This window comes from Anarrhichthys ocellatus, unplaced genomic scaffold (genome assembly GCF_004355925.1).
Source record: "Anarrhichthys ocellatus isolate YVR2014 unplaced genomic scaffold, GSC_Weel_1.0 scaffold1, whole genome shotgun sequence".
NCBI lineage: Eukaryota > Metazoa > Chordata > Actinopteri > Perciformes > Anarhichadidae > Anarrhichthys > Anarrhichthys ocellatus.
Window position 1 is genome coordinate 8559348 of NW_022280031.1, and position 11415 is coordinate 8570762.

The 11415-nt window shown below is 40.3% G+C and overlaps 2 protein-coding genes across 3 annotated transcripts in view; both read left to right on the forward strand.

Moving 5' to 3' along the window:
* cyp27b1 (cytochrome P450, family 27, subfamily B, polypeptide 1) overlaps positions 1-4133 on the forward strand; it is a 6280-nt gene extending 2147 nt beyond the window's left edge. Inside the window, exons 4-9 of the mRNA XM_031849780.1 lie at positions 499-699; positions 1455-1618; positions 1714-1880; positions 1961-2042; positions 2200-2397; positions 2790-4133. Of these exons, the coding sequence (XP_031705640.1) occupies positions 499-699; positions 1455-1618; positions 1714-1880; positions 1961-2042; positions 2200-2397; positions 2790-2921 (944 nt within the window). The 3' untranslated portion in view covers positions 2922-4133. The remainder of the gene's footprint in view (positions 1-498; positions 700-1454; positions 1619-1713; positions 1881-1960; positions 2043-2199; positions 2398-2789) is intronic.
* An 867-nt stretch (positions 4134-5000) lies between these two features.
* Positions 5001-10111, forward strand: mcrs1 (microspherule protein 1). Of its 2 annotated transcripts, XM_031848711.1 has the most exons (14): positions 5001-5160; positions 5991-6145; positions 6319-6457; positions 6542-6706; positions 6816-6925; positions 7028-7136; positions 7336-7474; positions 7680-7755; positions 7882-7910; positions 8029-8121; positions 8219-8301; positions 8438-8525; positions 8889-9016; positions 9105-10111. In XM_031848711.1, the coding sequence occupies exons 2-14, from the start codon at positions 5991-5993 to the stop codon at positions 9189-9191; spliced, it is 1401 nt and encodes a 466-aa protein (XP_031704571.1). In that variant the 5' UTR covers positions 5001-5160; the 3' UTR covers positions 9192-10111. The 2 variants fall into 2 exon arrangements, with proteins under 2 accessions (XP_031704571.1, XP_031704579.1); XM_031848719.1 differs by lacking the exons at positions 5001-5160; positions 5991-6145 and having other exon boundaries at positions 6375-6456; positions 6540-6706.
* The last annotated feature ends 1304 nt before the right edge of the window (positions 10112-11415 follow it).

An 11415-nucleotide genomic window follows, 5' to 3' on the forward strand; every position in this document is an offset into this window, starting at 1 on the left:
TATATATATATATTGCCACTAATTCATAACTGTATGTAGTATTTAATGTTGCAGTTTGTCAAGATTGAGGTCATTTACTTTACTACATAGGCTACTTTTGAGTAGTTTGACCTTTAACACTGCACCATATTCTATTAAAATAAGCAACAGGTATCCCTCCTCCCCGGCCTCAAGGCTCCTCAACAGTTATTCGTTTATGATGAGGGAGCTACATTATTCATTCATCTTCCTCTGCCAGATTTTCCCAGACTAAACACAGTTTCAGTCCAGTGACTGTGTGGTTACATGCACAGCTCTCAAACATCCACTCTGTCATCGTCAAAATGATTGTTAGTGTTAAATATTTCCTTATCAGGGCCATTCTACATGCAGTGTTGAGAGGAGGCTGGGCCAACACTGGTGTTGAAAATACAATGTTACTTTCAGAAAAGCAGCCTTATGGTACATTTCAGTCTGTCTCGCCTCCTCATTTACCTTTTTTTTTGGCTTCTTTGACAGGCATTTCCTCAGTGTTGTTTGAATCCAGAATCGGTTGCCTGGATGAAGTTGTCCCAGAAGAGACCGAGCGTTTCATCCAGTCGATCAACACCATGTTTGTAATGACGCTTCTCACCATGGCCATGCCAAAGTGGTTGCACCAGCTCTTTCCAAAACCCTGGAACATCTTCTGTCAGTGCTGGGACTACATGTTTGACTTTGGTAGGTCATTTCTCCTAATCATTCAGTGTCAGCGTGGGAAATGGTGGCAAAATGTGCACCCACTTGCAAATATTATCTCTAATAGTGATGATTGTATGACACTATTTTACCAAAAAACTGAACATGTATAAGAATGAAAATAAACAGAAAATCAAATACATTATAAATAAATGTATGAGCAGGGACAGTCAGCAGATCCCGTGCAAGCTAGCACTTCACTACAACATGAAACCAAAACAAACTTACTGTATATCTTTCCAAACGTTGTGATTGTTTTCCCTCAGCCCCTTCTCATTTCTTATTGGCTGTTGCTGGTTTCCACTCAGCACTGGCTTATCATCCCACTCACTCTTACAGTACACTCTTAGTCATCCAGAATCTGAATCAAACATGTTTAAAATCATCATTCTGGAGCAAACTGGATCAGGAAGCAGGAGATTAAAGTCCTTAACCCTCACGCACTACAAGATCATCTGGACTGAAGTCTTGAACATCTGTGTTCAAGACTTTGCTTAAACTTTGCTTAAAATATACCTAATTCTCATGGTGTCTTTCCCCAAATTACGAAAACAGATCTTGTTTACAATCACCGTGCAATGAATTCATGTTTTTTGGTACTTTATTAAGGAGGATAACTTGATATCACCTTACTAAAGATCACATGAGAAAGCTCAGGTCTTACCATTGTGTCTCAGCATCTGCATTACATACCGCACCCTCACTGTCATAATGACCTCTAATCTCTGTGCTTCTAGCGAAAGGTCACATTGACCAGCGTCTGACGGCCGAAGCAGAGAAGGTTGCCCGTGGAGAGGAGGTGGAGGGCCGTTACCTCACCTACTTCCTGTCGCGGACCGGTCTGCCCATTAAGACCGTCTACAGCAACGTCACAGAGCTGCTTCTTGCTGGAGTCGACACAGTAAGAACGATCACTCTGTCCCCTTCTTCACTGAATTCTGACGTCAGTTCTATCTGACTTTATTAACGTATCGTGCACCCTACCTGTCCTTTCAGATCGCCAGCACCATGACCTGGTCGTTGTATGAGCTGTCCCGTCACCCCGAGGTGCAGGCATCGCTCCGGGACGAGATGTTGAGCGTGCTGGAGGGTCGACGCATTCCGGAGGCAAAAGATGTGGCCCGCATGCCTCTCCTGAAGGCCACAGTCAAAGAAGTGCTTAGGTATAAGTCAAAAGATTCTAATTAGTTTCCTTAGGACATGTAGTTTTCAATCTGCAAGTTTTATGTCTTTTGTTTTCCAGGTTGTACCCCGTTATTCCTGCCAATGCAAGAGTCATTACAGAGAGAGACATCCAGGTTGGAGGCTACCTCCTCCCTAAAAATGTGAGTGTGTTGATGGACTTTGTGCACTTTGGAATCACTTGTAGTCTGCGATGGATTGAAATCTGTCTCATGTCATGTGGTCGCACTGTAAGAAGTCCTTCATACTGGGCTAAATGAGAATGTTACACATGTCTGACTGTAAAATCTTTCCATCCAGACTCTGGTTACCCTGTGCCACTTTGCAACATCGCGGGATCCAGCGGTGTTTACAAACCCGGATGAATTCCAGCCCCATCGATGGTTGAACAAGGACGGGACTCACCACCCTTATGCCTCTGTACCATTTGGGGTGGGGAAACGCAGCTGCATAGGTCGTCGCATCGCTGAGCTGGAACTCTACCTTGCTCTTACCAGGGTGAGTTGGCTGGACTTGAGAAGACTTTGGTCTAGATAAGTAGTTAGTGATAGGACCAGGAAGACTCTTTTTTGTTTTTTGCTGTTTGCTGAAATGAAAACTGTTATTGGGAAAGAAAGGTGTATATATTCAGGAGTAATGGAATGTTTGATTATCTGTTGAAAATCAAAATGGTGCCGCATTTTTTCTTGGAGTAATGTATGAAATTCAAAGAAGGGGATTTAAGCCGTTGTGCTAATCCAGTTCCCAATGAATTCATTTGATTACTTAATCTAGGGATTTCAGTTAAGAGTCACGAACCCACACTTGGCACATGATGAACAGTTGTTTTAGTTTTTTTTTTTTTTTATTCAGTCACCCTGGAGTAAATCAGTTTTCTCTGTTCACTCTAGATTCTCACAGAGTTCGATCTGAAGCCGGACCCTGAAGGGATTTCCGTGAAGCCCATGACACGGACGCTTCTGGTTCCTGAAAATGTCATTAACCTCCAGTTTATTGAACGACGACCCACTTTCCTGTGCTAATCTATTACACGAACGAGAACGTGAGTCTCTTCGCAGTAGAGAGCGCTAGCAGACAGAGTTATCACAGGAGCCGCGAGCCTGTTGCACGCAGTCAGAGCGGACCTTCAACCTTTGAAACGACAAAGGCCAAAGGCCAAAGCCCTCCTTACTTGTAACCCTAGTGTCTGGAGGCTAATGTGTGGAGAAGGACACATGAATGAGGGATGAACAGTGACAGCTCATCAATATGGCTTTACTCTGAGAATGGTGCAACTCCAAATGTAATACTGTGGGTTTTTTAGACTACAATCACCACGAAGAACTTTTTGCACAGAGGCCAAGAGGAAGCCAGTGATCTCTTTCAGTACGATTCTATAGACAACCTTCAGACATCACGCTAAAAATGTCAGACCATGTTGCATCTCATAGAATTTGCAACAAGTTTGTATTTTAAATTTATTTTCAAATAAACCCATTCCTAGATCTGATTATGAACTATATTCAGCATTTCCTGTGTGTCCTGGACGTGCAAATATTTCATTTTATTAGTGTTGCTGTATATGAGTCTGATATACACAGTGTGCTGTAAATGATTTGAGTATGAGGAGAGTCTCAGGCTGGCAGATGAAACGATGTTTCTTCAGCTGTTATTAAGCTTCTGTGAGTTTTGTGTAGATATGATGTTCAACATATTAATCAAAGTGTATTTTATAACGTGCTTATGGTGAACTTTTAGTGACGGGTTCTTTTTTTGTAAAACGGCAGCTGTTTATTATTCCTGTGTGTACTGTTTAAAATCTCAAACGTAGGCCACTCTGCACCCTGGCTTTGTCTGTGTTGTCTTTCAAATGTAGATATGTGCCACAATTCAACAGTGCAGCATAATGCAACTTTACATTTTTATTTTTTTTAACTTACTATAGGTGATGTACCACCACTTTGTTCATGTAATAAGCTTCAGTATCTGAACTCAGTATTTATTATAATTTAACATGTTAAAACTGTTTCTGTAGGTGTCATTAAATGGTTTCAAGTTTGACTTTTGCCTATTTGTTGATTTAATTTGGCCAAACCAATGATAATCCAGTTTACATCAATAATATCACTTGTTTCTTTTGTGTCAATGTGATGCCCACTTGTCTTCTCAACAAAAATAATCCCCTCAGTCATGATTCAGCATTTGCTTTAAGGTCTAATGCCATCAGCTGCAACAGATTAGGTCCAACCGCTTAGACGAGTGTTCGTAGTTTGATGCCAGTGAAACCAGCCACGCAGGCAGTCATTTCTAAGAAATACAACACGGAACAAAGTTCGTTTGTGACATGACCATGTGGAGTGTGTAGTGGGAGCTCTGGCGCAACAGCTGTGGGTCTATAATTTGGACCAAATCACTCCACTACTGTTGGAGTGCTGATCTATGATGTTCAACCTAAAACTAAAGAGCCTCCTCCAAAATATTCAACATGTAAATAAATATGTTCATGTGAATTAATGTGGGTGTGTGTGTGAGTGTGTATGTGTGTGTATTAGAAGACTGTGAAGCTAAAGACTTGACTTCATTTGAGTGTGGAGTGATGGGTGGTGGGAGTAACACCACTAGAGTTAAGAGAAGTGCTGATTGTTACTTTTTACTGGATAAACCTGTAGAGGCATCAGAGATACCATACAACTAGCCAACTGACAAAGTACGGTGTGCAGGCACTGAACCCCAAACTGTTCCCTGCAGTCACTGCCCACTTGTCCTACTACTGGGTTAAAAAAAAATTACATTTATTTATTTACATTTCCATGCATCCGATTACTTTAGCATATTACCCGAACAAAAGTGGTCTAATTGCCCCATGCTGCCCTCAAGCAACAAGTGAAAAAAACAAAACAACACAGTTTCAGTGGGTCTGTTTAAATAAAAACAAAATAATTCTGTAAACAACATACGTCTTACTGATGCACATGCATGTGTTTTTTAATGCCCCACGCATGAATGTGTTGTATTAAATAATGCATTATGTCCAATGCCATAGAATAATAAAGCTGATCGATATTTACACTCCAGTCCACATGGTGGCGGTAAAGCTGCGACAAAACCTCGCAGGAAGAAAACAGAGTAGCAGAGCAGTTAATGCTAACAAGCATACGGCAAATTCATGTAGCCAGTTAGCCATGTAGCTAGCTACCGAGGTGCTTATAAAAGGCATAAACAGACTACACAGACTTCAGTTAACTGATTAGATACCACAACAAAGGAACATAGCGAGGAAAGGTGAGTCACAAGACAGCGTCGCTAACGGTTGTTGTGTTAACTCGCTAATTCATTAACGCTAGCTATCGTAAGAACGTTGTGTTAGCTAAGCTAATGCTAGCTAGCCTATATAAATGACCGTTATATTTGACCAAATTGGTTTGGTTAACGAAGCAGACTGTGGTGTAATTTTGTCTGGGCAAGCTCGTCTTGTTCGTGATGGGTTTTAATTTCATATTGGATATTACATATTGAAGGCAGAAGGAGAGGTACCACGGCTAACACAACATGTAAACAAAGGCATCGCTAAGTTGATTAGCCAGTCAACTGAAACACAGCTACTTAAAAATGGGTTTCACACAGAGTGGTGAAGTAACATTAGTTTCATTTTAGGAGTAAATCCGTCCGTCTGGGTATAACTTTGACGTTATGTTTCCAATTGAGCTAACGTAGAGATGTTGCCCAATATCATGCTGTCTTACAATGTTGCTAAGATGTTTATTTTGTTTGTGTTTATTTACCAAGTACCCATTAGAGCCCAAACTGCGTGTCAAAGTGAGATCATATACTCCTGTATTCTACAGACCAATTGCTCACCTCACAATTAAGATTTACAGCCAGCTGCTCTTTCCAAAGAGACAAAACTGTCGTTGGATTGTGATAACTGTATGCAATCAGAGTTAAACTAAAGCTTAGTCTATGCACACTGCAACTCTGTGGATCCAATTGAAAGGTGTATAACGTGAGCCATCGAAAGCATTTCTAGTCTCCCCTTGTGTTAAATCCTGATACTCTGTCGTGAGAAATGTCTGGATTATTTCCTGATGTGTTTTCATGTTGTGACTGGATAGATGCAAGCTGGAGACCCAGTGGTTGGTGCAGCGATGGCTGGTGCTGGTGCTCAGAGTCGGTCCGAGGACGAAGAGTCACTTGGGGTAAAAGATGTAAAAAGGACAGCAACGCAAGCGTTCGGCATTAGTGTTCCCAAACGCAGAAGTTCATCCAGGTGAGAGTTATACTGTACTGGACTATTCCAGCTATGTATTAGTATAATCAATGTATGTTGTTGAATTTAAAAGCATTTGATTTGTTGTTAATGCTGCTTTGTTTTTCTGTGGCGCATCTGCAGATGTTTAAAGGATGATTGTTGTATTCTTCTTTACACAATTATGTCCTTAGATCAATAAAGAGGAAGAAGTTTGACGATGAATTGGTGGAGAGCAGTCTCGTGAAGTCCTCCAGTCGAGTCAAAGGCCCTCCTGTCATAGAGCCTGTCCGCTGTTCAGGAAGTGAACCTTCATCTAGCGAGAAAAAAAAGGTACTTGCACATTCTTAAAGGAACTCATGGCGAAGAAGATTAAGTTAAAAGAGGTTTGATGGATATTTTTTTGCCTCTTGTCAGGTGACAAAATCGGGAACGGCTCTCACACTGCCTCTCACAATGGTAGTTAACTCTGCACCCATCACTAAAAGAGTAAAGAAAAGCAAGCAGCCTCTACATATTACTAAAGACTTGGGAAGATGGAAACCCACTGATGACCTTCTACTTATAAATGCAGTGTTGCAGGTGAGTAGTATAAACGTTAAAATCATTGTCTGAAAGGATTATTACTGTTTAGAAATTCATGTGACTAGTTTGTTAGTTTATGATCTAATGTGTCTGTATTTGTCTCTAGACCACAGACCTAACTTCTGTTCATTTGGGGGTCAAGTTCAGCTGTCGTTTCACGTTGCGGGAAATTAAAGAGAGGTGGTACGCGCTCCTCTACGATCCTGTCATCTCGAAGTAAGTAGAGACTTACCCAGCAGCAGCTTTACCCCCCCCCCTCTCTAAAGTTTTTATATTAGGTACATAATTAAATTCTCTCTGTTTTCTCTCTTTTTTTAGGCTGGCATGGCAGGCCATGCGTCAGCTTCACCCGGAGGCCATTGCAGCAATCCAAAGCAAAGCTCTGTTCAGTCAGGCTGAGGAGGGACTGCTGGCTAAGATTGGTTCAGTAAGTGAAACTGGTGCTTTAGGAACATTTCACTGTTGTGGTAAAATAAACATACAATCTAATCAGTCTAATGGTTAAGATTTAAATGTATTTTGAAAAGCTTTTGTGTATCCAGCTCACTGCATATAACATAGTGTTTGAATGTACATATTCGACTCCTGAACTCACAAGCTATTTTGTATTATTTGTCATTGAACAGACTAGTCAGCCCAAACTGGATGTGTTCCAGGAGCTTTTGAGCAAACACCCCGGTGTCTTTCACCCATCTCGCACCCCCAAGAGCCTGCTGGTACACTGGCAGCTGCTGAAGCAGTACTACCTACTGGATGATCAGAGCGGTACGTTGAGGGGGCCACACATTTATACAGAGCATTGAGTACATTATTTTGTTTTATTGCAAAGAAAGTCCCTTTTTGTACTCAGATGCACATGTAATTATGAATTCAATGAGTCCAAACACCCCCTGGTGCTGTTTCCCTAAATAAACTGGTGTGTGTGAGTTCTGTTTGTGATTGTCTTGTTGGCTTTGATTGTGTGTTACAGTCCAGCCTCTCCCAAAAGGTGACCAAGTCCTCAACTTCTCTGATGCTGAGCAGATGGTTGATGATGTAAAGTTAAAGTAAGGCAGTATTAATGTCATGTTTTTGTTGCTGATAAGAAAGCGTTTCATCATATTCTCACTTAAGTGTTGTATGTCCACGAAATTATAAACACTAATTCATTTTTCTGCATTTGTTTTTTACAGGGAGAGTAGAGATGAGGTGTTAGAACACGGTAAGAAATTAGATTATGAAGAAACAAGTTGAATACAATTCATCTTGCACGGCATAAATTATATCTTTTGATAATCTTCATTTTGTTTACATCTGATTAACTTCGTCTTTACATTCAGAGCTGATGATTTCCGATCGTCACCAAAAAAAAGAGATCAGACAATTGGAGCAGGAGTTGCCTCGTTGGCAGGTCCTTGTGGACAGTATTACGGGTATGTTCACTTTCATTCAACAAGCACAAGCAGATGGCTTTTATAGGTATATTTGTTTTGAGCTAAATTGTTTGTGTGTGTGTGTGTGTGTCACCAGGGATGAGCATGCCCGATTTTGACAACCAGACACTGGCAGCATTACGAGGAAGAATGGTACGCTACCTCATGAGATCGCGAGAGGTAAGAAATCTTTCACAAACGGTTGTTACACAGGAGCAATGTAGAGGTATTATGTCTGTAAAAAGGAAACCGTGAGAGGAATTCTCACTGTGAAGATGTCGTTTTTTTTTTTTGTTTTTTTTGTATGTTCACAAAGATTACGTTGGGCAGGGCGACCAAGGACAAACCGATAGACGTAGATCTGTCGCTAGAGGGACCTGCCTGGAAAATATCAAGAAAACAAGGTGAATAAACTCGTACGCTGTCGGGATGTAACTTTATATTGCTTGATATTTCATAGATAATGCTAACGGATACATAAAATACAGCTCATCTCTACTGAACCCTATCTGTAGTTTCATTTATTTTTGCCCAGCAAGGACTTTGTGTCTGAAGGAGTTCAAAAAGTTTTGAATCAACAATTGATTTTTATACCAGTGTATTCCTTTTCTTGATGTTTAAACTTAGTAATTGTTTCAACTGGCAGCAATTTACCCCCTTCTGATGCTGCTGAAAGTAACCGAAACCACCACTTATCAGTCAATCATCTTGATGTGTTTTGTAAACAAAGTGCTACCTTTTTAATCAAATCATACTGATGTCTACAGGAATTATTAAGCTGAAGAATAACGGGGACTTCTTCATCGCCAATGAGGGCAGACGACCCATCTACATAGATGGCAGACCGGTCTTGTCGGGGAACAAGTGGAAACTCAACAACAACTCGGTGGTGGAGGTGCGTGGAGGCTGACAACCATTACATCTATTTGAGCGGTGGCACTGAGTGAGACATAGCACCTAACGTACTCTATCTGTCTCTTCAGATTGCAGGTCTTCGCTTTGTGTTTCTCATTAACCTGGAACTCATCTCACTTATAAAAGCTGAAGCAGCCAAGATGACACCGCAGTGAACATCAGCCATCTGTCAAGAGGAGTGAACATACAGGACGTACTGGCAGCCGAACCGGTCCAGTCACTTCCTCTTTGTCCAACAGCGGTTGACAGTTTATCTCCTGAAGCAGCAGCAGAGCTACCACGATTCACACCGACAAACACCATGATAACTTGAAATGTGAATTTTAGACTACAGCTAAATCCTGGAGCAAGGTAGTAACAGGTGTTACTTGTTGTTTAAACAGTTTCCATGTTGTAATGTAGACACTCTCATGGTAGAGCCTTGTTTTCTGTTTGTTTTTTTGCCAATTTTTCAGAATATTGTATTTAAATTCTGTAGTAAAGCTTTTTCAAAATATTAAACTTGTATACACAAAGTTCTGTGTCCAATCTACAGTTTGAACATTACATTTCACATCTCAACAAAAAACTGAACCGTGAGCAACAACACTTCCTGTATTTGTTATCTATGTAGCTGTAGACGAGTAGTTAATGAGGAAATTAACTGAATAATCTGCAAGCATGGAGATTTGAGAAAGGGACGTTAGGTATAATGTTTCTTGTTATCTGTGTCCTGTGTCTTTTATAGTACATATTTAATATGATAATCTTTATGTTTTGAAAGGTATGTCCATATTTTCTTTTTCCAAAATGTCTGATTGGTTAGAAATCAGAACATATAGTAACAGGTAAGCAAATAGGAACAATATGCCTCTCACACTTGACCCCGGAGCATCAGCGAGTGAAAGTTCTCTTAATATAAGCAGGTAATTCACCTCTTGGATGACTCTCACATGATATGAACCAACAATGGATTAATATTAGAATCCAATTTGTTTAGAGATTTTAGATCCTGTTATCAGCCTACACACAGATGAGTACAACTTTTTATTGCACTTTTTTTTTTTTTTTTTTAAAACCTGGTTTACAAAGTGCCAAAGAGACCAAAACCCAACAAAAGATAATAAAAGTAATTTAAATAAAAAATGTATCATTGAAATCCAGATGAGCATGAATTGTTAGAAGAATAGCTATTAAGATCTAGAACTTGTATTTTTGCAGCAGCGATGATTATGTGCACTTTGCCAACAGGCAGTGCTAGAGAGCCCAGTATGCACACAGTACAAGTGACCGGGTTTCGCTACAGTAGCAATAGAAGCAAATATTTGAAAAGTACTATTCTGATCAGGATGAAATAGCCTATCTCAGGGCAGTTGGTTGCACTCATTAAAAACTACAAAAAGCCTACAAAATCCATATGAGATGCAATAACTACGCAGCATTATTCAAAAACAAATGACATTAAACACACCTTCCCACCTAGAGGGAACTCCCCAACAAAGAAATATTTCTGACATTTACAGCTCTAATACATTAGTAGGTTGCACCCAACTGCATACCATTCTTAAATAAATACTGTATGTATTTAAGGTCTGTGTGTGAAGCCTGACTGTCGCCTGATCTTTATCTGACAGATTTGTCCCTTGACTGTGAGCTTAAGGAATTGTTTTACGTGTAAAATATTTCAGTGAGATAGCGTGTTCTGGTCCATTTTTACAAATTGAACTAACAGGAAGGTTTCAGAGGGCAATAAGGACACTGGACCATCTAAGCACCCAAAGAAATGACTGGGATAATGTGTTAGAAATCCACCAGGGGTGTTGGAAATATTGTCATCAAAACACAGACGGTGCAGTCAAGTGAATCTGCTGTTGCCATAGAAACTCCACCCTAACTCAATATGTGCCACAGGTTATGTTTTGACTGAATTCCCCAAACGTGAAACGGCTGACACAAGTAAAGTTTAAACAAGAGAAACAGACAACGTTCAGCCAACAGTGGTGAAATCTAAACATACTCTTCTTTTGTAACATTCTGCTTCTCAGATATGTGTCATTTCAGGTCAGTGGCAGTAAATATATTAAATAAAGTTGCTTTGAAAGAGAAGAGAGCGTATTTACTCAAAGCAGAAGCAGCTACATGCATTACACAGCAGGATAAGGGTGAATTGCTTTATGACACAAACCAGTAAGAGAACACTGATTAATGGTAGAAATGGGGCTATGGATTGATGAGTTTGTCATAAAAAATTGCTGCTGGAAACAAAATATTTGAACACTTGTTCTCTTCAGGGAAACAAAAGTAAAAATAATGGAGCAGCTCTTTGTGGGCCTGTACCTGCAGTTGCCTGGAACAATAAAGTTTCCGAATAGAGACGTCCTCTTTGACATGTCAGCTGAT